Source organism: Macaca thibetana, chromosome 13 (assembly GCF_024542745.1).
Source record: "Macaca thibetana thibetana isolate TM-01 chromosome 13, ASM2454274v1, whole genome shotgun sequence".
In the NCBI taxonomy this organism is placed as follows: Eukaryota; Metazoa; Chordata; class Mammalia; order Primates; family Cercopithecidae; genus Macaca; species Macaca thibetana.
Genome location: NC_065590.1, coordinates 81,242,812 through 81,269,373, shown reverse-complemented (window position 1 = coordinate 81,269,373; position 26,562 = coordinate 81,242,812). Strand labels below are relative to the sequence as shown.

The 26,562-nt window shown below is 46.9% G+C and overlaps 1 protein-coding gene across 1 annotated transcript; it reads left to right on the top strand.

Moving 5' to 3' along the window:
- The first annotated feature begins 5,577 nt into the window (after window positions 1-5,577).
- Window positions 5,578-6,067, top strand: LOC126934429 (cytochrome b-c1 complex subunit 6, mitochondrial-like). The gene has a single exon (XM_050755233.1). The coding sequence runs from the start codon at window positions 5,687-5,689 to the stop codon at window positions 6,065-6,067; it is 381 nt and encodes a 126-aa protein (XP_050611190.1). The 5' UTR covers window positions 5,578-5,686.
- The last annotated feature ends 20,495 nt before the right edge of the window (window positions 6,068-26,562 follow it).

Below are 26,562 nucleotides of genomic sequence, written 5' to 3'. Positions count from 1 at the left end.
GGGAGGATGGCTTGAGCCCAGGAGACAGAGGTTGCAGTGAGCCAAGATCACATTACTGCACTCCAGCCTGGGCAACAGAGTGAGACCCTATCTCAAAAAAAAAAAGTGTATATATATATATATATATAGTTAATATTGTTAATATAGTTATTATATAATATTGTTATATAGTTAATATTGGCCATTAAGCAAATGAATGAATGTTTAAAGACCTTCAAGGCAAGAAAAAATAAATAAATAAACAAACAAGGCCGGGCGCGGTGGCTCAAGCCTGTAATCCCAGCACTTTGGGAGGCCGAGACGGGCGGATCACGAGGTCAGGAGATCGAGACCATCCTGGCTAACACGGTGAAACCCCGTCTCTACTAAAAAGTACAAAAAACTAGCCGGGCGAGGTGGCGAGCGCCTGTAGTCCCAGCTACTCGGGAGGCTGAGCCAGGAGAATGGCGTAAACCCGGGAGGCGGAGCTTGCAGTGAGCAGAGATCCGGCCACCGCACTCCAGCCTGGGTGTCAGAGCGAGACTCCGTCTCAAAAACAAACAAACAAACAAACAAACAAACAAATAAATAAATAAAAATTTAAAAGGCCTGGTGTGGTGGCTCAAGCCTCTAATCCCAGCACTTTGGGAGGCCGAGGTGGGCGGATAACGAGGTCAGGAATTCGAGACCAGCCTGGCCAACATGGAGAAACCCTGTCTCTACTAAAAAGTACAAAAAGTAGCCAGGCGTGGTCGTGGGCGCCTGTAACCCCAGCTACTCAGGAGGCTGAGGCAGGAGAATTGCTTGAACTCAGGAGGCGGAGGTTGCAGTGAGCCGAGATCGCGTGATTGCACTCCAGCCTGGGCAATAAGAGTGAAACTCTGTCTCAAAAAAAAAAAAAACCTTCAAGGCGAGAAAATGGAAAGGTGAGACAAAGAAATTACAGGAATAAACCCTTAGATTTGTAGAGTGATTAACAGTTAATAAAGTATTGTCACATTTGTTACTCACTTGATCTTCACATAAATCCCAGGAAAGGAGAAAATATTAATATCTTCACATTATAAGGAGGACCCTAATCTTCAGACTGATTAAGTGACAAGGAAAGGAAACGCAGACAATTGGCACAGTCTACAGACTCCAAACCTGCAACCCTCCTAGTGTTTCCCCTGTGCCACGGGGTGAGCTTCCTATGATGGTAAGGTACAGATCAGTTGCTTCCTAGTCCTGGTTTGAATGACAACTTCATTGAATACAGACCCATCACTGGCTTGGTGGGAGGAAGAAGCTCCTTTGCTGCATTTCCTTTGATAATGAAAGTTCTTGGCAGGGCGCGGTGTCTCATGCCTGTAATTCCTGCATTTTGGGAGGCCAAGGTAGGCAGATTGCTTGAAGTCAGGAGTTCAAGACCAGCCTGGCCCACATGGTGAAACCCTGTCTCTACCAAAAATACCTAAATTAGGCAGGTATGGTGGTATGTGCCTGTAGTCCCAGCTACTGGGAAGGCTGAGGCAGGAGAATTGCTTGAACCTGGGAGGCAGAGGTTGCAGTGAGCCGAGATTATGCCCCTGCACTCCAGCCTGGGCAATGGAGCAAGGCTCCATCTCAAAAAAAAAAAAAAAAGTTATTTTTCCACAGGGGATTCCCGTTCCACCACCATCTTCCAGTGTGGTCCCAGTGACAGCCACGGTAAGATTATACAAAGAAGACAGAGTTCACTGTTTGGTAACTCTGGGGTCTACAAATATTCAAATACAAGTAATTCAGGTTTGGATGTACCCTACAAAAACCAAGTTCTGGCCGGGTGTAATGGCTCACACCTGTAATCCTAGTACTTCGGGAGGCTGAGGCAAAAGGATCCCTTGAGCCCAGGAGTTTGAGACCAGCCTGGGCAACAGAGGGAGACCCTGTCTCTTAAAAACAAAAACAAAAACAAAAAAAACAGCCAGGTGCGGTGGCTCATGCCTGTAATCCCAGCACTTCAGGAGGCTGAGGTGGGTGGCGAATCACCTGAGGTCAGGAGTTCAAGACCACCCTGGCCAACATGGCGAAACCCCGTCTCTACCAACATGGCGAAACCCTGTCTCTACTAAAAATACAAAAATTAGCCGGGCATAGTGGCGCAAGCCTGTAATCCCAGCTACTCGGGAGGCTGAGGCAGGAGAATCACTTGAACCCGGGAGGTGGAGGTTGCCGTGAGCCAAGATTGAGCCACTGCACTCCAGCCTGGGCGACATCTCAAAAACAAAACCAAAAACAAACAAAAAAACAAACCAATTTTGGCCAGCAGAGGGAGACATGACTATATGACAAAATTACTGGATAACCTCCAATTTCTGGGCTATCAATCATTATGCAATTACCTAACTATATGAGTTATTACCTAACTATAGGAGTCTACCAAATGCGTCCAAGATTGATTTCTCACTGCACCTCTTTCACCTGCAGCTTCCTGTCTACAATCTCTGCTGTAATTTCTGGTGAACAGGATTTGTCAACCTAAATAAAGAAATAATAGAAAAATCTGGGGCCGGGCGCGGTGGCTCAAGCCTGTAATCCCAGCACTCTGGGAGGCCGAGACGGGTGGATCACGAGGTCAGGAGATCGAGACCATCCTGGCTAACATGGTGAAACCCCGTCTCTACTAAAAAGTACAAAAAACTAGCCGGGCGAGGTGGCGGGTGCCTGTAGTCCCAGCTACTCGGGAGGCTGACGCAGGAGAATGGTGTAAACCCGGGAGGTGGAGCTTGCAGTGAGCTGAGATCCAGCCACTGCACTCCAGCCTGGGCGACAGAGCGAGACTCCGTCTCAAAAAAAAAAAAAAAAAAGAAAAGAAAAATCTGAAAATTAAGACTCTGGATACTATAAAAAGAACAGTTCATAGTTGTTCACCTTTACTGAGAACCTAATGGGTGGGTCACAGATGTTTTATCCAAGCTTCACATTCACTTACCTGGTAAGTGGCTGCACTGCAACTTGAGCCTACTTCCTCCCACTTGAAAGCCAGTGTTTTTCCCACCACCCTGTCCTAAGCCCTGAGGCTCAGCCCTCAATCCACCCCTACCTGGTCTAACTCCACCTTCCTCTTTCAACACGCCCTGCCTCCTCAGTAAAGACCTGCGTCCTCCAGATCTAGGGGCCTCTTCCTTTCCTTACCTTCTGTGGCAATGTGTATGATGTGCAATTACCTTCTGCCTTTTTAAATGGTGCTATCCATCCATCTATGAATATACCCTGTCTCCCCACCTTGATTTCTTCTAATTTGCTATAAGTAATTTTCTTATTCCAAAAGTAATTTAAGAACATTTTAAAAAGAGTTTTGACCAAACTATATATAGAATTGTCTCAATTTTGTTTTAAAGCATCATACATGTTGTTGATTCCTCTTTCTCTTACCCTAAATGCAATTCATCAACAAATCCTATTCCGGTTCTACTTAGAAAATCTGTTGATCCTGATTCCAAAACTCTCCATGCTACCACCACTACCCTCTTAGTCCACGCCACCTACATCTCTCACCTGGACGCTGCAATAGTATTTTAACAGGAACCCCTGGTTCCACCCTTATCCTCCTACTCTCCCTCTGCGACAGAACAGCAAGAGTCTTCCTTCGGAACTACACATCAAATCATCCTACCTCCTCCTCTCCATCCTCTAATGACATCTCATCACCCTCAGAATGACATCCAGACTGGGCACACTGGCTCACACCTGTAATCAGAGAACTTTGGGAGGCTGAGGTGGGCAGATCACCTGAGGTTAGGAGTTCAAGACCAGCTTGGCCAACATGACAAAACCCCATCTCTATTAGAAATACAAAAAATTAGCCGGGCGTGGTGGTGCACGCCTATAATCCCAGCTACTTGGGAGGGTGAGGCAGGAGAATCACTTGAACCTGGGAGACGGAGGTTACAGTGAGCCGAGATCATGCCACTGCACTCCAGCCTGGGCCATAGAGAGAGACTCCATCTCAAAAAAAAAAAAAAAAAGAATGAAATCCAAAGTCCTTGTTGGGGCACATATACCGTACTCGATCAAGCTCCTGGCACTTCTCCTGTGTCATGTGCTCCTATTCCCCCCTCCCCTCACTCTGATCCAACAACACTGGCCTCCTTGTTCCTCAGTCCTGCCAAGCACCTTCCAGCTTAAGGGCCTGCGCACTCGCTCTTTCCTCTGCCTGCAAGCTGTCTCTCCCAGCGCCTCACCCGGCTTCCCTCCCTCCTGTCATTCTCTTGTATTTGCAAATGTCATCTCCTCAGAGAAGCTTTTTTGTCCATGCTTCCTAAAATACTTCTTTGTCACTCCCTATATCCTTACTCTGTTTTGTTTTTCTTCACAGCACTTACCACAATATGACATTCTAGATATTTCTTTATCTGTTTATGTTTTCTTCTTCCCATTAATGTGCAATGAGATAATTTCTCCCAGTGCCTAGAAATATGCCTGGTTCAGGCCGGGTGCAGTGGCTCACGCCTGTAATCCCAGCACTTTGGGAGGCTGAGGCAGGCAGATCATGAGGACAAGAGATCAAGACCATCCTGCCCAACATGGTGAAATCCTGTCTCTCCTAAAAATATAAAACTTAGCTGGGCGTGTTGGCGTGTGCCTGTAGTCCCAGCTATTCGGGAGGCTGAGGCAGGAGAATCGCTTGCACACGGGAAGCGGAGGTTGCAGTGAGTCGAGATGCGGCTCCATTGCACTCCAGCCTGGGTGACAGAGCGAAACTCCATCTCGGAAAAAAAAAAGAAAAAAGAAAAGAAATATGCCTGATTCATGATAAGCCCCCAGGAGATATTTGCTTAATGAATAAATGGTGAATTAAGCTGTTAATAGTTTTCACAACCATCTTTTTTTCTTTTCATTTTTTTTTTGTTTTTTGTTTGTTTGTTTGTTTGTTTTTGAGACAGGGTCTCACTCTGTCACCTAGACTAGAGTGCAGTGGTGCAACTACGCCTCACTGCAGCCTCCACCTCCTGGGCTCAGGTGGTCCCCCCACCTTAGCCTCCCAAGTAGCTGGGACTACAGTGCCACTGCACGCGGCTGATTTTTTTTACTTTTTGTAGAGATGAGGTTTCACTATGTTGCTCAGGCTGATCTCAAACTCTTGGACTCAAGCAATTTGCTGTCCTCGGCCTCTCAAAGTGTTGGGATTACAGGTATGAACCACCGTGCCCAGCCACAACCATCATTTTGAATGGTTGCTTAACTTAATGTATTTTTTTTTTTTTTTTTTGAGATGGAGTTTCGCTCTTGTTGCCCAGGCTGGAGTGCGATGGCGCGCTCTCGGCTCACCACAACCTCCGCCTCCTGGGTTCAAGCGATTCTCCTGCCTCAGCCTCTTTAGTAGCTGGGATTACAAGTATGTGCCACCACGCCTGGCTAATTTTGTATTTTTAGTAGATATGGGGCTTCTCCGTGTTGGTCAGGCTGGTCTCGAACTCCTGTCCTCAGGTGATCCACCCGCCTCAGCCTCCCTCAGTGCTGGGATTACAGGTGTAAGCCACTGGCCTTAGTAAATTATTTTGTATTGTGAAATATTGGGTTGAATCACATGAATTCTCATTTTGTAGGTTAATAATGACTGCATATTGACTTCCGTCCAGATCGCTTCATATCTGCTAAGTGAACCTTACAGGTCCTTCTAGATCCTGAAGTGGATTAGGTGCCACTGTTGCTGCTCGTGTTGAATCCAGAACTGTAACCAGACATGGGACTGGAGGACGAGCGAAAGATGCTGACCGAGTCTAGAGATACAAAGGAGGAGGAAGAAGAAGAGGAGGAATTAGTGTTTCTACATCAGGATCCCCTAACAACAGTGAGAGCGCAATGCGAGCAGTTGGAGAAATGTGTAAAGGCCCAGGAGCGGCTGGAGCTCTGTGATGAGCATGTATGCTCTCAATCACATACAGAAGAGGATTGCACGGAGGAGCTCTTTGACTTTTTGCATGCAAGGGACCATTGCGTGGCCCACAAACTCTTTAACAACTTGAAATATATATATGGACTTATTCACCCCAGCCTTCATCACCTGGGCATCAGGATATTTCCTTATGGTTTTGGATATGCCATTTGTTTCTTATTTGTGTAACTGTAAGTTCACATGAACCTCATGGATTTTGGCTTAGTCTGGTAGCTTCTATGTAGTTCGTCTTAATAAAGTTATTTCATCTTAATAAAGTTCTGTGGTCTGCGATCTGCAAAAAAAAAAAAAATGACTGCATATTGGCAATTACACATAGTTTAATCAAATAAAACACATTCAGAAAGGTGCATGGTACATAAACACATGGCTTAAAAATTATTATTATTTGAGATGGAGTTTCACTTTTGTTGCCCAGGCTGGAATGCAATGAATGGCTCGATCTCAGCTCACTGCAACCTCCACCTCCCTAGTTCAAGTGATTCTCCTGCCTCAGTCTCCCAAGTGGCTGGGATTACGGGTGTGCACCACCATGCTCAGTCAATTTTGTATTTTCAGTAGAAATGGGGTTTCACCATATTGGTCAGGCTGGTATCGAACTCCTGACCTCATGATCCTCCCACCTTGTCCTCCCAAAGTGCTGGGATTACAGGTGTGAGCCACCACACCTGGCTCAGAATTATTATAAGACGATATCCATGTGTCCACTAACCAGGCCAAAAATAAAATATTGCCACCAACCTAGAAGCCCCCTGCAGGATCTTCTGCTGTCAGGAATTCCCCCTTACTCATTAAAGGTAACCACTATCCTAACTTTTCTGGTAATTCTTACCTTTTCTTTGCTCTTTTATCACCTAAAGATTATGGTTTTGGTTTGCCTGCTTTCGAACTTTGTATAAACTCACACAGTGTGTATTCTTTTGTACCTGGCTTTTTTCTTTTTCTATTTCCTTATTTATTTATTTTATTTTTCGTAGAGATGGGATTTTACCATGTTGGCCAGGCTGCTCTCAAACTCCTGGCCTCAAGGGATCCACCCACCTCAGCCTCCTAAAGTGCTGGGATTACAGGTGTGAGCCACCGCGCCCAGCCATGTACCTGGCTTTTTTCTTTTCTTACTCTTTTCTTTTTATTTGAGAGATTTATCTGTGTTTGTTTTATCCATCCGTAGTCCATTCATTATTACTATATAATATCCTATTTTATAAATATACTACCCATGATTGGCTCCTGATGGACATTTGGGTTGTTTCCACTTTGGGGTTATTACAAACTATCCTGCCATGAGTCTTCTTGTCCATGTCCCCTGTGTAAGCTGAACACATTCTGTTCGGTATTGTCTCAGTTGGTTCTGGTTGCTGTAACAAAATACTATAGTCTGGGCAACTTATAAACAGCAAACATTTATTGCTAACAGTCTGGAGGCTGGGAAGTCCAAAATCAAGGCACCAGCAGATTTGGTGACTGGTGAGGTCCTGCTTCCTTCATAGGTGGCACTTTCTTGTTGTGTCATTATATGACAGAACAAGCAAAGAAGCTCCTACAGCCTCTTTTATGATAAGGGCGCTAATCCCATTCACGAATGCTATGACTTCATGATCTAATCACCTCCCAAAGGCCTTACTTCTCAATACTGTCACTTGGGGGTTAGGATTTCAACATATGAATTTTAGGGAGACACAAACATTCAGACCATAACAAGTACAAACCTAGGAAAAGGATAGCTGGGTCACAGAGAACGCATTATTTTCTTTCTTCTTTTTCTTTTTCTTTTTTTTTTTTTGAGACGTCGTCTCGCTCTGTCACTAGGCTAGAGTGCAGTGGCGCGATCTCGGCTCACTACAACCTCTGCCTACCAGGTTCAAGCAATTCTCCTGCCTCAGCCTCCTGAGTAGCTGAGACTACAGGTGCCTGCCACCACGCCCGGCTAATTTTTGTATTTTTAGTAGAGATAGGGTTTCACCATGTTGGTCAGGCTGGTCTCAAACCCCTGACCTCGTGATCCACCCACCTCGGCCTCCCAAAGTGCTGGGATTACAGGCGTGAGCCACCACACCCAGCCCGAACGCATTATTTTCAACTTCGGATGATAATGTCAACTGTTTTCCAAAGTGGGCATAACGATTTGCACTCCTAGCAGTGCTAGAGGTCCAGTTGCTTCACATCAGCACCAGTACTTAGAAATGTCATTCTTAGTTTTAGATATTTGGTATCTCATTGTGCTTTTAGTTTAGGTTTCCCTGATAACAAATAAAGTTGAGGCCGGGCGCGGTGGCTCAAGCCTGTAATCCCAGCACTTTGGGAGGCCGAGACGGGTGGATCATGAGGTCAGGAGATCGAGACCATCCTGGCTAACACGGTGAAACCCCGTCTATACTAAAAAATACAAAAAACTAGCCGGGCGAGGTGGCGGGCGCCTGTAGTCCCAGCTACTCGGGAGGCTGAGGCAGGAGAATGGTCTAAACCCGGGAGGCGGAGCTTGCAGTGAGCTGAGATCCGGCCACTGCATCCCAGCCTGGGCGACAGAGCAAGACTCTGTCTCAAAAAAACAAAAAACAAAAAAAAACAAATAAAGTTGAGCACTCTTTCATATGCTTTTTGGCATTTCTGTATTTTCTGTGAATTTCCTGTTCAAGTCATTGCTCATTTTTTTGACTGAGTTGCCTGCCTTTCTTTACTGCTTATTTGGGATTTGAGCCTTTTGTTGCTTATATGCATTCCAACCATCATCTCTGTGGCTTGACTTTTCATTATGTTCATAGTGCCCTTTTATAGCCAGGATTTCTTAATTTTAATGTAGAAACATTTATCAATCTTTTATTTGGCTTGGTCCTTTTTGGATCTTACTTAAAAACTCTTCCTGTACCCCAAGGTCACAAAGATATTCATGTATATTGTTTTCTTTTTTCTTTTCTTTTCCTTTCTCTTTCCTTCCTTCCTTTCTTTCTTTTCTTTCTTTTTCTTTTTTTTTTTTTTTTTTTTGAGACAAAGTCTCATTCTGTCACCCAGGCTGGAGTGCAGTGGCGCATTCTTGGCTCACTGCAACCTCCGCCTCCTGGGTTCAAGTGATTCTCCTGCCTCAGCCTCCCCAAGTAGCTGGGACTACAGGTGTGCACTACCACGCCTGGCTAATTTCTGTATTTTTACTAGAGATGAGGTTTTGCCATGTTGGCCAGGGTGGTCTCAAACTCCTGACCTCAGGTGATCCTCCTGCCTCAGCCTCCCAAAGTGCTGGGATTACAGGCATGAGCTACCATGCCCTTCCTCCCTCCCTCCCTTCCTTCTTCCCTTCCCTCCTTCCTTCCTTCTCTCTCTTTCTTTCTTTTTTTTTTTTTCTTTTTTTTTTTTGAGACAGAGTCTCGCTCTGTCGCCCAAGCTGGAGTGCAGTGGCCAGATCTCAGCTCACTGCAAGCTCCGCCTCCCGGGTTCATGCCATTCTCCTGCCTCAGCCCCCCGAGTAGCTGGGACTACAGGCGCCCGCCACCTCACCTGGCTAGTTTTTTGTATTTTTTAGTAGAGATGGGGTTTCACTGTGTTAGCCAGGATGGTCTCGATCTCCTGACCTTGTGATCCGCCTGTCTCGGCCTCCCAAAGTGCTGTGATTACAGGCTTGAGCCACCGCGCCCGGCCCTCTTTCTTTCCTTCTTTCCTTTCTGTCTCTCTCTCTTTCTGTCTTTTTCTGAGACAGGGTCTTATTCTGTCACACAGGCTGGAGTGCAGTAGTGTAATCACTGCAGTCTCACTGCAGTCTCAACCTCCTGGGCTCAAGTAATCCTCTCACCTCAGCCTTCTGAGTAGCTGGGACTACAGGTGGGCGCCACCATGCCTGGCTAATATTTGTATTTTTTGTAGAGATGGGTTTTTGCTATGTTGCTTAGGTTCGTCTCAAGTAATCCTCCCACCTTGGCCTCCCAAAATGCTGAGATTACAGGCATGAGTCTCTGCTTTGTTGTTTTGAATGGCTACTTAACTTTATACTTTATTTCATATTATAATTTATTTCATATCATTCTCTCTATTGTTGCACATTTAGGCTGTCTCTGATTTTTTTTTTAACGATTATATATGTTGTGATGCATAATTCACATCATTCTTTTCTGTCTCACTCAACGCCTCTGTGACTCAGGAAAAGGAAATGGAGGGTGAGATGGGATAGGTATTGCCAATCTAGCCCACTTACATTCTAGCTTTGCTCTTCCTTTTTTTTCCCCCCCGGGACAGGGTCTCACTCCGTCACCCAGGCTGGAGTGCAATGGTGTGATCTCGGCTCACTGCAAGCTCCGCCTCCGAGGTTCAAGCGATTCTCCTGGTTTAGCCTCCGGACTAGCTGGGATTACGGGCGCCTGCCACCATACCTAGCTAATTTTTGTATTTTTAGTAGAGATGGGGTTTCACCATGTTGACCAGGCTGGTCTCAAACTCCTAACCTCAAGTGATCTGCCCACTTTGGCCTCCCAAAGTGCTGGGATTACAGGCATGAGTCACTGCGCCCAGCCAAATTTTGCTTTCTTTTTTTTTTTTTTTTTTTTTTTTTTTTTTTTTTTTGAGACGGAGTCTCACGCTGTTGCCCAGGCTGGAGTGCAGTGGCGCGATCTCGGCTCACTGCAAGCTCCGCCTCCCGGGTTCCCGCCATTCTCCTGCCTCAGCCTCCTGAGTAGCTGGGACTACAGGCGCCCGCCACCGCGCCCGGCTAATTTTTTTGTATTTTTAGTAGAGACGGGGTTTCACTGTGGTCTCGATCTCCTGACCTTGTGATCCGCCCGCCTCGGCCTCCCAAAGTGCTGGGATTACAGGCTTGAGCCACCGCGCCCGGCCAAATTTTGCTTTCTTAAATCTCAGATTGGGACTGCCAGTGCCTGCCTGGCATTCCCTCTTGAAATCATCACCTATTTCAGAGGAGGCTGCTACAGTGGGAAGTCAGGACAACCAGGCTGGGGCCAAACTCTGGTCTCCCAGGCATTTCACCTTGATAGGAAAAGTACCTGAATCTGTCTGCCTCATTTGGTTCATGTGCAGAACAAGGCACAGAGCCCTGCGTCTCCAGGCTGCCTGTCTGGTGCCCTTTTCCCTGACTCACTATCAATCAGCAGTCAGACCAAGGTCCAGGCTCTTGCCTCGTGGAATGTTGCAAGGGCAGTTTCCCGGTGTGATTCACAAACAGCAAGAATGTTTCAGGCTGACTTGGAGACCACTTGGGGGTGGTATCCTCAGCCAGGAAGCTTCTTCAGGGCCTCTGAATCCCAAGATCTATTTCTTTCTCTCTTTTCTTTTTTCTTTTCTTTCTCTTTTCTTTTCTCTTCTCTTCTCTTCTCTCTCTTCTCTTCTCTTCTCCTTCCTTCCTTCTTTCTTTCTTTTTCTTTCTTTCTTTTTCTTTCTTTCTCTTTCTTTCTTTCTTTTCTTTCTTCTTTCTCTCTCTCTTTTCTTTCTTTCTCTCTCTCTGTCTCTTTCTTTTCTTTCTTTGCCTTGCTTTTCTCTTTGTTTGCCTTGCTTTTCCTTTTCTTTGCCTTGCTTTTCTTTCGTCTCTCTTTCTTTCTATCTCACTTTCTTTCTCTCTCACTTTCTTTCTTTCTTCTTTCTCTCTCTTTTCTTTCTTTCTCTGTCTCTTTCTTTCTTTTCTTTCTGTCTTTCTTTGCCTTGCTTTTCTCTTTGTTTGCCTTGCTTTTCTTTTTCTTCGCCTTGCTTTTCTTTCTTTTGTCTCTCTTTCTTTCTTTCTCTCTTTCTTTCTTCTTTCTCTCTGTCTCTTTTCTTTCTTTCTTTCTCTTTCTGTCTCTTTCTTTCTTTTCTTTCTTCCTCTCTTTCTTTTCTTTCTTCCTCTCTTTCTTTGCCATGCTTTTCTTTCTTTCTTTCTTCCTTCCTTTCTTCCTTTCTTCCTTTCCTCTTTCCCTCCCTCCCTTATTTTTTTTCTTCCTTTTTTGTTCTCTCTCTTTTTTTTTTTTTTGAGACAAAGTTTTGCTCTGTCGCCCAGGCTGGAGTGCAGTGGCATGATCTCAGCTCACTGCAAGCTTTGCCTCCAGGATTCACACCATTCTCCTGCCTCAGTCTCCCAAGTAGCTGGGACTACAGACACATGCCACCGTGCCTGGCTAATTTTTGTATTTTTAGTAGAGACAGAGTTTTGCCATGTTGGCCAGGCTGGTCTCAAACTCCTGACCTCAGGAGATCTACCTGCCTCGGCCTCCGAAAGTGCTAGGATTACAGGCGTGAGCCACCGCGCCCAGCCTCTTTCTTTTTCTTTCTCTCTCTTTTTCTTTTTTTTTTTTTTTTTTTGAGACAGAGTCTCGCTCTGTCGCCCAGGCTGGAGTGCAGTGGCCGGATCTCAGCTCACTGCAAGCTCCGCCTCCCGGGTTCACGCCATTCTCCTGCCTCAGCCTCCCGAGTAGCTGGGACTACAGGCGTCCGCCACATCGCCCGGCTAGTTTTTTGTATTTTTTAGTAGAGACGGGGTTTCACCGTGTTAGCCAGGATGGTCTCGATCTCCTGACCTCGTGATCCACCCGTCTCGGCCTCCCAAAGTGCTGGGATTACAGGCTTGAGCCACCGCGCCCGGCCTCTCTCTCTTTTTCTCTCTCTTTCTCTCTTTTCTTTTTCTTTTTTTCTGTCTTTTCTTTCTCCCTTCCTTTCCTCTTTCCTCCCCTCTTTCTCTCTTCTCTCTCTCTCTCTCTCTCTATCTCCCTCCCTTCCTTCCTTCCTTCCTTCCTTCCTTCCTTCCTTCCTTCCTTCCTTCCTTCTGTCCTTTCTTTTTTTTCTGAGAGGAGTTTTCCTCTCATTGCCCAGGTTGGAGTACAATGGCGCGATCTTGGCTCACGGCAACCTCCACCTCCCGTGATTCTCCTGCCTCAGCCTCCCGAGTTAGGATTACAGGCATGTGCCACAACACCTGGCTGACTTTGTATTTTTAATAGAAATAGGGTTTCTCCATGTTGGTCAGGCTGGTCTCGAACTCCCGACTTCAGGTGGTCCTCCTGCTTTGGCCTCCCAAAGTGCTGGGATTACAGGCGTCAGCCACCATGCCTGGGCCTCTCTCTTTCTTTTTCTTTCTTTCTTTTTTGACTTTGGACGATCTTGTCACCCAGGCTAGAATGCAGTGATGCAATCATAGCTCACTGCAATCTCAAGCTCCTGGGCTCAAGTGATCCTCCTGCCTCCAGCTCCCAAAGTGCTGGGATTACAGGCATGAGCCCCATGCCCAACCCCAATCTCCGCATTTCTGAGAGCTCCTAGTATCTTTCTTTGCTGTTATCTTCATGTGTGGTATTGTTTCTCCAACTGTGAGCAACTCCAGGTCAGGGAACACCCATGGATTTCCTTGCCTCGTCCTAACCCTGGATACCAGCAACGCTCAGTAGCTGTGAGATTGAGCAATCAATTTTGTGGAGTACTTAGGCATTCTGCAGCCTATATGGTTAGAATCACACTTGGAGGAAGGCTTGCAAGATGGTCCAAAATGAACACCTGTGACCTGGCTGTTTGCTGACCACTATCGCAAGGAGTGATAAAGGAGCCTGGCAAACTCACAGGAGCCTGGGTTGAGTCAATTTTTAAAACCCAAACCTGGACCAGACGTGGTGGCTCACGCCTGTAATCCCAGCACTTTGGGAGACCAAGGCAGGTGGATCACTTGAGGTCAAGAGTTCCAGACCAGCCTGGTCAACATAGCAAAACCCCATCTCTACTAAAAATACAAAAATTAGCTGGGCGTGGTGGTGCACATTTGTAATCCCAGCTACTCGGGTGACTGAGACATGAGAATAGCTTGAACCTGGGAGGTGGAGGTTATAGTGAACTAGGATTGTGCCACTGCACTCCAACCTGGACAACAGAATGAGACTCTGTTTCAAGAAACAAACCACCCAAGCCTGTCTCACTGGCAAAGGCTCAAGTGTCCTCTGAATTAGCTGCACCCAAAGACCTTGCTCACTGCTATGGAGAAGTGAATCCCCCTAAAGGAGATCCTGTCTGTGGGCTCTGAAGGTTTAGAATCTAAACAGAACAACAGCTGGTCAACGCTGGGAGCAGAGTAGCCCCAAGAGCTGGAAGCAGGTCCTGAGTTGGAGTCAGGAAACCCGAGCTCCGGCCTGGCTCAGCCACAATATGCCGCGTGATGCTGGACCTCTAACGCCGGGACTCATGATGACTTCACCCCTCTGAGCCTGTGCACTTAATATGCCCAGCAAGGGGCAGCCCTGCCCAGCCACCCACACAGCGATGGTGTCAGGAGCAAATGACACAATACGAATAGAAGTACTTTGAAAAGCTTAAGGTGCAATAATGACATGAAGGATTATTAGAAAGAGAAGCTCTGTGAGATGAAAGGGGCAGGTCTCTAACACTTGTCAAGGTAATTTACTCAGTAGTGGGAACAATGCCTTGTTTGTTCGGTATTTGATAATTTACAAAGGGTTTCTAGATTCTTTATCTCCCCTGAGCCTCACAATAACCCAGTAAGGTAGGCAGGGCTCGATTGTTCTCCTTGACCACTGAACAGGGGAGGAAAAGGAGGCTTAGAGAGGAGAGATGATTCTCCCGTGGTCACAGAGCTGGGACTAAACGCCCCTCCTTTTTTTTTTTTTTTTTTTGAGTCTCACTCTTGTCACCCAGGCTGGAGTGTAGAGGTACAATCTCGGCTCACTGCAACCTCTCCCTCCCAGGTTCAAATGATCCTCACACCTCAGCCTTCCGAGTAACTGGGATTACAGGCACGCACCACCACGTCTGAGCAATTTTTGTATTTTTAGTAGAGACTGGATTTCACCATGTTGGCTAGGCTGGTCTCCGACTCATAAGCTCAAGTGATCTGCCCGCCTCAGCCTCCCCAGATGCTGGGATTACAGGCGTGAGCCACCATGCCCAGCCCCCAACCACTTTCTGTAGTTCCCCCATGCTCCTTATGATGGGCCATTATGGTGCTACCTCTGTTTCAGCTGTTGCAACACCATGAGGCAATTTCCCACAAGACCTGTGTGAACATATCCTAGTAGGCCCTGGAACCCCAGGAAGGCCGGACAGGTAGGGAGGGAGGGGAGAGGGGCTGATCTAAGGAACAAAAGGAAATTATCAAAAGGTTTTAAGCAGAAAAATAATATGATCAGGGCTATGTTTTAAAAAAAAACTACTCTCCTCCACCTCCTTCTTCCTTTCCCACTCCTTCTCTTCTCCTTTTCCCCTATTCTTTCTCTTTTTCCTCTTATTGTTCACTTATGTTATGTAATTCTCTAGGAAAGAAAGAAAGCAAGACTCTGGGACCTTCTATTGCCAGAACCCGTGGGCGTTCAGCCAGCTGGAGCCCTGACTGGTTGGCTCCTTACACTGTAGGAGGCCAGTGTTTTGCCCAGAATCCGGGGCCCTGCTCAGAGACTCCCCTCTCCAGGGGTAGTCCTGGGAGTAGTGTGCTCTAGGATCAAAGCCAAGGAGTCAGAAAAGGAGGATGAGGTGACAGGCATGTTCCTGGGGCTGCTTGCCTCTGGAAAGGCTGGCACGAGGCCCCTGGAGGCCTCTCTCACCCTTTGGGAAGGGTCTTGCCTCAAGAACTGCCTGAAGTGGCCCAGAACCTGAGACCCTGGCAGGGTGCCCTTCTCCACTGGGTGCTTGCCATTCAGAGTTATGCGCTCCCTGGGCCACTAGCAAATAAGCACGTCCTGGGGTGCCCCTTCTGGGCTGTCTGCCCCCTTTCCTCCCCAGTTTCCTTTGGCTCCCAGCCCAACTTCCTTCCCATTTGTCTGTGTCCCACACAGATTGCATGCCTGGCAGCTGGGCCCCAAGTCAGAGACTTTGGGGAGGATGTTAACAGAAAAACTGAACATATATGCTTTCATGCATGTGCATGTGTGTGGCGCCTTGGGTGGGAGAAGTAGATGCTGCCTTTACAGAGAACCTTTAACTCATCAAACTTGTTCAATATTGTATCCCCAGTATTGGGGATACAACAAGTAGTCGGGACCTAACAAATATTTGCTGATGTAAATGAATGAATGAAACAAGATTAGAACTGAAGAGTATCTGTTGCCTGGCTATAGCAACAAGAAAATCTTTGGAGACACTGCTAACCCATTCCTGAGGCATATCAGCAGGGTGGGCCTGGTGTTGAGGGGTGTGTAGGAGGTGAGCTAGGGGGCACAGGCGGCTTTTAAGGAGTTTGGAATGAGGAAAAGGAGTCTGGAGGGGCCAGGGCAGCAGAGAGGATGGCACAGCCTGTTTCAGCCTGAAAGGAGGAACCCCAGAGAGAATGACATTGGCCAGAAAGGCCTTCTAGCATCCTCATCCGGCATTGCTCATTCTCTGAACCTGACCTTGTTGTTTCCCCTTCCCAAATGAAAATTAGTCTCTTCTTTTGCTATCCTTGAACACAGATCCTACGCCTTGCTGACCCCCGGGCCTGTGGTGACCAGGGTCCTCCTGCACCCAGTTCATGGCCTGGAGACTCTTTGGATGCCCTGTCGAGCTGACATGCCCTGCTCAGCAGCTTCCCTCCCCACAGGATTCTCAGGGCACTCCAGCTTCCGCCAGGTCTGCCCTTCCTACGAGGAAGCAGAAGAAACAGATGCAGAGAACAGAGGGAAGACCATGTGCCCTGACGTTACAGAGAGAGGAGCTTCCAGTTTGGGCTTTCCAGTTCCCCGTCTTGAGCTAGCATGAGTAGACTTCTGCTGCTTCCAACCAGATGATGCCAGACCCACAGCTTGGACTTGATTTGATTTGAACAAATTCAAAATGTAACCAACACCCACCTTAATACCCCTAGCCCACCCTCTCACTCCCAATTACCCTGTCCCTGTCACCATCACCAGTATTTGGAGTTACATTTTCCTCACATCCTTGTTCCCGTTCTCTGTGAGGCGCCTCTTACCTTCCCATCGCCCTCCCCGACAGTTCCCACTGTCCCGCTCCATACCCTCCTCAGCCCAAGCTCTCATCTCAGCACCAGCTTCCTTTCCATGTCTGACTCCAAGGTCTCTCTTCTCCATCTCATTCAGCAGGTCACCACCACTACATTGTGTATTTTCTTTCTCATTTTTAAAAATTATGAACGACAACCAACCAACCCTGCCTATGTATAACAGTAAAAAAAATAATAATAATAATAGGCCGGGCGCGGTGGCTCACGCCTGTAATCCCAGTGCTTTGGAAGGCCGAGGTGGGCAGATTGCCTGAGGTCAGGGAGTTTGAGACCAGCCTGGCTAACATAGTGAAACCCCATGTCTACTAAAATTGCAGAAATTAGTCAGGCGTGGTGGTGTGTGCCTGTAATCCCAGCTACTTGGGAGGCTGAAGCAGGATAATCACTTGAACCTGGGAGGCAGAGGTTGCAGTGAGCTGAGATCGTGCCATTGCACTCCAGCCAGGGCAACAAGAGCCCACTCTGTCTCAAAAAAATAATAAATGGCTGGGTGCGGTGGCTCGCGCCTGTAATCCCAGCACTTTGGGAGGCCGAGGTAGGTGGATCACGAGGTCAAGATATTGAGACCATCCTGGTCAACATGGTGAAACCCCATCTCTACTACAAATACAAAAATTAGCTGGGCGTGGTGGTGGGCACCTGTAGTCCCAGCTACTGAGGAGGCTAAGGCAGGAGTATCACTTGAACCCGGGAGGTGGAGGTTGCAGTGAGCCGAGATTGTGCCACTGCACTCCAGCCTGGTGACAGAGCGAGACTCCATCTCAAAAAATTAATTACTTAATTAATTAAAATAAATAATAATAATAATATGAATGGCTGGGTGCAGTGGCTCATGCCTGTAATCCCAGGACTTTGTGAGGCTGAGGTGGACCAGCCTGGGCAACACGGCAAAACCTTATCTCTACCAAAAAATATATACATATACAAAAGTTAACTGGGTGTGATTACACCTGTAGTCCCATCTACTCAGGAGACTGAGGTGGGAGGATTTCTTAAGTCAGGGATATGGAGGTTCCAGCGAGCCAGGATCACACCATTGCGCTCCAGCCTGCGTGACAGACTGAAACTCTGTCTCAAAAAAAAAAAAAAAAATTATGAATTACATCATGTATGTATTCAGAGGTACATACAAAACACATCAGCATAATTTAGAATGAATGTATGTGGGGAGCTAAAACCATCCCTCATATTAAGAAACAGAACACAATGCTGGGCACAGTGGCTCACTCCTATAATCCCAGCACTTTGGGAGGCCAAGGCAGGTGGATCACAAGGTCAGGAGTTCAGACCAGCCTGACCAACATGGTAAAGCTCTGTCTCTACTAAAAAATACGAAAAATTAGCTGGGCATGGTGGCACGTGCCTATAGTCCCAGCTCTTCAGGAGGCTGAGGCAGAAAAATCGCTTGAACCTGGGAGGCAGAGGTTACAGTGAGCCGAGATCGTGCCACTGTACTCCAGCCTGGCAACAGAGCAAAACTCAGTCTCAAAAAAAAAAAGGGCCAGGCATGGTGGCTTACGCCTGTAATCCCAGAACTTTGGGAGGCCAAAGCGGGTGGATCAGGAGGCCAGGAATTCGAGACCAGCCTGGCCAATATGGTGAAACCGTGTATCTACTAAAAATACAAAAATCAGCCCAGCGTAGTGGCGCGCGCCTGTAGTCCCAGCTACTCAGGAGGCTGAGGCAGAAGAATAGATTGAACTCGGGAGGTGGAGGTTGCAGTGAGCCGAGATCGTGCCACTGCACTCCAGGCTGGGTGACAGAGCAAGACTCCATCTCAAAGAAAAAAAAGAAAGAAAAGAAAAGAGAAACAGAACACTAGTACTCATTATCTTCTTTAAATGCCTCGTTTAAATTGTTCAAGCACGGCCAGGCGTGGTGGCTCACACCTGTAATCCTTTGGGAGGCCAAGGCAGGTGGGTCCCTTGAGCTTAGGAGTCTGAGACTTGCCTGGGCAACATGGTGAAACCCCATCTCTTAAAAAAAAAAAAAAAAAAACCACAAACTGTTCAAGCACCTTTGGTGACTCCCTGTTTCCTATTCTAGCTTCCCCAGCCTATTTTTCAGTCCATCTCCCATCACACTGGCCTTGGCGTTCTCCTCACTGCCTCTTCCACTCCACCTTCACTCTGGCCATTACACTTCATCTAAGAACACAGGATCAGAAACATAAAATCTGTGTTCCAGGTCCCTCTTTGTCATTTATTAGCTGTCTGAATTCAAATAAATTGTTTAAGCTTTCTGAATTAGTCAGTACTCTTTTGGTAGCAAGTAACAGAAACCGAATTCAAACTGACTGACGTAAAGGAGGAGATGTAATGGCTTACCTCAGACAAATTTTAGGATAACTCAAGCTTCAGGCACAGCTGGATCTAAGGACCTGAACCATGTCACCAGGAAATGGTCTCTTGGCTGTTTTCCTCTGGGTTGGTTTTATTATCATCCCCCATTGTTTCAGCAAAGGTTCTTTTTCTTTTCTTTTCTTTTTTTATTTTTTATTTTTTGAGATGGAGTCTTGCTCTGTCGCTCTGTCGCCCATGCTGGAGTGCAGTGGCGCCATCTGGGCTCACTGCAAGCTCCGCCTCCCGGGTTCATGCCATTCTCCTGACTCAGCCTCCCAAGTAGCTGGGACTACAGGCGCCCGCCACCACGCCCGGCTAATTTTTTGTATTTTTAGTAGAGATGGGGTTTCGCTGTATTAGCCAGGATGGTCTCAATCTCCTGATCCCCTGATCTGCCTGCCTCAGCCTCCCAAAGTGCTGGAATTACAGCATGAGGCATCGCACCCGGCCAGGTTCTTTTTTTGTTTGTTTTTTTGTTTTTTTTATTGAGATGGAGTTTCATTCTTGTCTCCCAGGCTGGAGTGCAATGGCACGATATCAGCTCACTGCAACCTCTACCTCCCAGGTTTAAGTAATTCTCCTGCCTCAGCCTCCCAAGTAGCTGAGACTACAGGCGCACACCACCATGCACAGCTAATTTTTGTATTGTTAGTAAAGACGGGGTTTCACCATGTTAGCCAGGCTGGGCTTGAACTCCTGACCTCAGGTGATCTGCCCGCCTCAGCCTCCCAAAGTGCTGGGATTACAGCTGTGAGCCACCGTGCCCAGCCTCAGCAAAGGTTCTGACTGTGAGTCTCATTGGCCTACTTGAGTCACATACCCATTTCTGGAGCCCTGGCCAGTGGCAGGCCAGGCCTGGTTATGCCTACCCTGGAGTTTGGAAGGAGTCAGACCCTGGTTGGTGTGAGAGTGAAGAGAGAGACTTTTCCAAGGAAAACCAGGGTTCTAATTGCAGAAGAAGGGAAAAGGGATGTTGAACAAACATCAACAGATACTCTCAGTTCTCACTTTCCTTGTGAGTGGGAATCTCTGTTCTGCCAAATGTTGAAGCCTGCTGAGAAGATAAAAAAAAGAATAGATATATGAAGTTTCATTGAAAAGATTAAAGTTCAACCAAAATGGAAGTTATTTTGAAGAAGATAATGTCTTTGACTTGCCCCCAACTGTTTACCTGTCAGATGCCCTTTGTCTATCCAAGCCTACCCTTCCTTCAGCCCCCAGCCCAGCAGGAATTGGACTTTTTCCAGCACCTAGAGCCTCTTGGGTACCTGGAGACCTTCTCAGCATTTACATGGGCAACATAGTTTAGCATTTAATTAGATATGGGCTGGGTGCTGTGGCTCATGCCTATAATTCCAGCACTTTGGGAAGGCGAGGCAGGTGGACCACTTGAGGTCAGGAGCTCGAGACCAGCCTGGCCAACATGGTAAAACCCCATCTCTACTAAAAATACAAAAATTAGCTGGGTGTGGTGGTGCATGCCTGTAATCCCAGCTACTCAAGAGGCTGAGGCAGGAGAGCAGCTTGAACCTGGGGGGTGAAGGTTGCAGTGAGCCAAGACTGCACCACTGCACACCAGCCTGGGTGGCTGCGTGAGACCCTATCTCAATAATAATAATAATAATAATAACAACAACAACTAGATATGGTCTAATGACATGTTTAGGTTTTTTTTTTTTTTTAGGAATATTACAGTTGGGCCGGGCATGGTGGCTCACACCTGTAATCCCAGTACTTTGGGAGGCCAAGGCAGGAAGAACATGTGAGCTCAGGAGTTGAGGAGCAGCCTGGACAGCACAGTGAGACCTCATCTCTATTTTTTTTTTGTTTTGTTTTTGAGACAGAGTCTCGCTCTGTCACCCAGGCTGGAGTGCAGTGGTGCGATCTCAGCTTACTGCAACCTCCACTTCCCTGGTTCAAGCAATTCTCCTGCCTCAGCCTCCCAAGTAGCTGGGATTACAGGCGCACACTACCATGCCCAGCAAAATTTTTTTGTATTTTTAGTAGAAACGGGGTTTCACCATGTTGGCCAGACTGGTCTCGAACTCCTGACCTCAGGCAATTCGCCTGCATAGGCCTCCCAAAGTGCTGGGATTACAGGCGTAATCCGCTGCGCCCAGCCCTCTTTTTTTTTTTTTTTTTTTTTTTAAGAATATTACAGTTTATTTGAAAATTCTCTCATGGATCATCGACACTTACAGATGAACTGGAAACAATGTTGAGTCTCAAGATAGCTCCTCCTCTCCTCCTGCCATGTTTAACACTCTCACTGTTCCCAGCTGGTGTCTGCTCAGGGAGTTCATGCTAATTTTAATTTTCTCTAGTTATTAGCTTCTTTGAGAGAAGAACTTGTGCCTATTGTTTTCTACTCCTTATAAGGGCCTAACCCACTGTTGAACACATTTTAAGTCTGCAATACATCTTTGTTGGTTGTTTTAAAAATGATCTTCTGAGCTGGGTGCAGTGTGCACACCTACAGTCCCAGCTACTCTGGAGGCCTAGGTGAGAGGATTGCTTGAGCCCAGGGGTTTTAGACCAGCAGGGCAACATAGCAAAACCCCATCTCTAAAACAAAGTAACCAAAAGTAATCTTCTGGCTGGGCATGGTGGCTCATATTTATAATCCCAGCACTTTGAGAGGCTGAGGTGTGTGGATCACCTAAGGTCAGGAGTTCGAGACCAGCCTGGCCAACATGGCAAAACTTCATCTCCAATAAAAATACAAAACTTAGCTAGGAACGGTGGTGCATGCCTATAATTCCAGCTACTCAGGAGGCTGAGACAAGAGAATCACTTGAACCCGGGAGGTGGAGGTTTGCAGTGAGCCAAGATGGCGCCACTGCACTCCGGCCTGGGTGACAAAGCGAGACTTAATCTCAAAAGAAAAAAACAAAAAAAAAGAAAAAAAAAGACACCACACATAGGTATAAAATGTAACGAGGACTTGGAGACAAAAGAGTGTCAACCCAAAGATCTCTTTCAGAGGGGTTCCCTTAACTCTGGCCGGCCATGAAGATGATGCCTGGGAGCCCCGGTTCTCCTGTTACTTTCTTGTGCCCTCAGAAACCACCCCTGGTGACTCAGTAACACAAACCTAGGGGGTTGAGTGGGTGGGGCACCGCTTCCCATCCCAGTTTATCTGGTTTTCCCAGGCAGAAGAGTGCACTGAAGCTGTAGGCAAAGAGGAAGCCCAAGATAGGGGAAGGCCAGGGAGTTGGTTCCTTAATTTGTTGAAATCAGAGTCGTGAAGCAAGACAAGCCAGGGCCTGCTCAGCATTTCTCCTTCCTGGCACGGGTTCACCTCAGCCCCAATTCAGTGGCAGCTCTGTTGGTTCAGAGGGGTGAGGTATCCAAGAGGAGGAAGCTTGTACAATCCTGCTAGCAGGGGAGGGCTGATGGTGGGGTGGAGTTTCCAAGCAAGCCTCTGACATCTGACAAAGGCTGAGTCAGTTATATTGCCCCATCTCTGAATCTGGCTTCTCCTGCTTCTCTACCCTACCCACCCTGCCTTCCAGACACACCAAAGTTCTTTTTATCCCTGACCATGACAGGCATGGCTGCTGTGTGCAGCTTCATAGGTTGTGCACTGCACAATTCCAGGAGTTGCCACTCCCATAGACAAAGGAATGAATAACAACTCCAAGAATCATGCACAATTGTGCCAGGCAGCCCCGAGCCAAGCCCTTTTATGACTTCCTTCCTTTCCACATATTGCTTCCTCTGCCACATAGGCACTTGTTTGCCTTTCCTCCCCCCATTTCTTTTTTCTTTTTTTTTTTTTTTTGAGACGGAGTCTCGCTCTGTCGCCCAGGCTGGAGTGCAGTGGCCGGATCTCAGCTCACTGCAAGCTCCGCCTCCTGGGTTCACGCCATTCTCCTGCCTCAGCCTCCTGAGTAGCTGGGACTACAGGTGCCCGCCACCTTGCCCGGCTAGTTTTTTTTGTATTTTTTAGTAGAGACGGGATTTCACCATGTTAGCCAGGATGGTCTCGATCTCCTGACCTCATGATCCGCCCGTCTCGGCCTCCCAAAGTGCTGGGATTACAGGCTTGCGCCACCACGCCCGGCCTCCCCCATTTCTTTATATGGTACATCTAACACTTAGTTCTCAAATTCTGCTCAAATATAATTCTGGTGAACACAAACAAACAGAATGCATATGGAAATGTGTAAAGCTATTGGGAGGAAACACCTTACATACAGGTGTCTCAAACTGGCACAATGCCAGCTCATTAAGCTTGGTAGTTTTTTTTATGCCTGTGGGGTGTTCTAAAAGGTAATGTAAGTAAAGTCCATTAGAATGACTAAAATGAAAAAGACACAATACTAAGTGTTGGTGAGGAAGTAGAGCAACTGGAACTCTCATACATTGCTAGTGGCAATGTAAATTGGAATAGCTACTTTGGGAAACTAGTGGTATCTACTAAAGTAGAAGAGATACCTAGTCATGTATGAGCTAGTAGTTCCTAGAAATACATACACATGTACTCCTAGAAATATGCATACATACATAGGCTCCAAAAAAAAATGCAAAAATGTTCATAACAGCACTATTTGTAATAGATCCAAACTAGAAACAACTCAAATACCCATCAACCTTGGAATAGATGAATAATATGGTATATTAATAAAATGGGGCTGGGTGCAGTGGCTCACGCTTGTAATCCCAGCACTTTGGAAGGCCAAGGTGGGCAGATCACCTGAGGTCAGGAGTTCAAGACCAGCCTGACCAACATGGTGAAACCCCATCTCTACTAAAAATACAAAATTAGCTGGGTGTGGTGGCACATGCCTGTAATCCCAGCTACTTGGGAGGCTGAGGCAGGAGAATTGCTTATACCCAGGAGGCGGAGGTTGCAGTGAGCCAAGATCTTGTTGCACTCCAGCCTGGGCAACAAGAGCAAAACTCCATCTCAAAAAATAAATAAAATAAAATAAAATGGGATGTTACATAGCAGTGAAAAAGAATTATTTCTTCACACAACAAACAGAAAAGATCAGACACAAAAGAATACACACTGCAAGTTCAAAAACAGGCACTATGGTGTTAAAAATTAGAAAAGTGGCTCCCCTGGGAGGATGGGTAGTGATTGGAAAGGAGCACGGCGTCTCTGACGTGCTGGTAATATTCTGTTTATTAATGTGAGAGGTGGTTGCACAGGTGTGTTCATTTTGTGAAAGTTTATTGAACTGTATACACTTAGGATTTGTGCGTTTTTGTGTATGTGTGTGATGCTTCAATAAAAACAATTACTTAACAGAAGAAGACAATGTCTACTTTTTGCCATGATGAAGGAATGGGGTCTAGATTTATCCTCTCCTTAATCGAGCAAAAAGTTGAATGAAATATTTGAAACAGTAGTTTTAGGACATTGGCCGGCCGGGCGCAGTGGCTCACGCCTGTAATCCTGGCACTTTGGGAGGCCGAGGCAGGCAGATCACCTGAGGTCGTGAGTTCGAGTCAGCCTGACCAACATGGAGAAATCCTGTCTCTACTAAAAATACAAAATTAGTCAGGCATGGTGGTGCATGCCTATAATCCCAGCTACTCGGAAAGCTGAGGCAGGAGAATTGCTTGAACCCAGGAAGCGGAGGTTGAGGTGAGCTGAGATTGCGCCATTGCACTCCACCCTGGGCAACAAGAGCAAAACTCCGTTTCAAAAAAAACCAAAACAAAACAACAAAAAAAGACATTGGTCATTGGTCAACAGGGAACTCAGGACAGTGACTCTTAAGAGAAGGGAAACCAATGAGGTGCAGATGTCCCAGCTCATTGCCTGGAGAGAGTGTCCAGGCTACAGCACAGAGAATGTGGGCTCCTGGAGACCTGCAGAGGCATCCCCCAACTTTTTTTTTTTTTTTTTTGAGACAGGGTCTCACTTTGTCACCGAGGTGGGAGTGCAGTGGTGCGAACATGGCTCGCTGCAGCCTCAACCTCCTAAGTAGCTGGGACTATAGGTACAAGCCACTGCACCTCGCTAATTTTCATATTTTTTGTAGAGACAGGATTTCATCATGTTGCCCAGCCTGGTCTCAAACTCCTGAGCTCAGGTTATCTGCCTGCCTCAGCCACCCAGAGTGCTGGGATTACAGGCGTGAGTTATTGCGCCTGGCCTCCCCTGATTCTTTGGGTTCCAATCAGTCATGTGTGTGAAGAAACTACTGTCACACTGGGGAAAGGAAGCATGGAGAGGAGGAGGAGAAGAATCTGTCAGCAGAGCTTACACAGGGCTGGGAAGAGCTGGTGTCCCCATTAGCTGGAGTAGAAGGACCTTCCAACCCACTGGGCATAGAGTGTGCACACACTGAGGCCCTGGGGCTAGACCTGCAGCGGTGAGAGAAGTAGTGGGTCTTAAGTCTAAACATGGCCTCTCAGGGGCCACGTCATACTAGAGGGAAATTTGATCTGCTAAATCCTCTGAGATTGAGCTAAAGCTTCTTAAGTCTTCCTGGTGTGCATGAGACAGAGAGGGTCTTAGAACCTCGGGTACGGCTGAGCCTGTGTGCAGGAATTCAGTAACCCCAGGTGTGGACTATCAGTTTGAAGTTATCTATTGATATGTTTGTTTTTCTGTTATGCGTCACCCCCTCATCATCGCGTGGACTCTGTAAGGATAGAGATCTTATCTGACTGTGTCACAAGGGCTCCGACCAATGCCTGGCACGTAAATAGCACTCAATCAATATTTGTTGAACTGATGTTGAATGAATAAACTCGCTCTAAACCAAACTCAAGAGGGAGAAACCAGATGCAGCATTATTCATTCATTCTGTGAAATATAATTGACAATAGGCCTGAAGAAACCCCTGTCAGCACATTCCTTGCTTTGTGGGAAGGCACACTTCAGAAGCTCAAAGTAGATCCAAGAGTCGCTTTGTAAATACAGAGTCAGGCTAAGGGGACTTGAAAGATCTTAAGAGCCTGTGTCACTGAGCTGTGGCACCCCGATGAGTCATGCTTTCCCACACAGGGACAGACATCCCTTGCCAAGCAGGATCCTGCCTTGCCCAGCGCTGGCCTCTCTTCCCTGTCACCGTGGTAGAAACACTGACGGTCTGTCCTCTCCCACTTGTCTTCTCGGTACTCCTTATCAGTCATAATGCTTTGGTCCTTTCTACTTGACCTAACATAACAGTGTCTTAGATTACACAGTGTCCTTTATTCGTTACATTTTCCATGTGAATTCGGTCACAATTTCATACATCCTGCAAAAGACAAAATATCCTAGACATAGATCAAGACTTTTCACTACCTAAGTTGCAAAGTCCCTCAGTCACTGTCCCTCGATTTCCCTCTTCAGAAAATGAAACAATGGACCTTTTCCATCTAGCCTACAGGGCTGTTAAGCAAAAACAAACAAACAAACAAACAAACTGAAGAACATGAATCTGAGTGGCTCAGAAGTGATTTAGGCCGGGCGTGGTGGC

Excerpts from the sequence above, each read along its gene's own strand:
- LOC126934429 (XM_050755233.1), top strand. The coding sequence starts at position 5,687 with ATGGGACTGGAGGACGAGCGAAAGATGCTGACCGAGTCTAGAGATACA.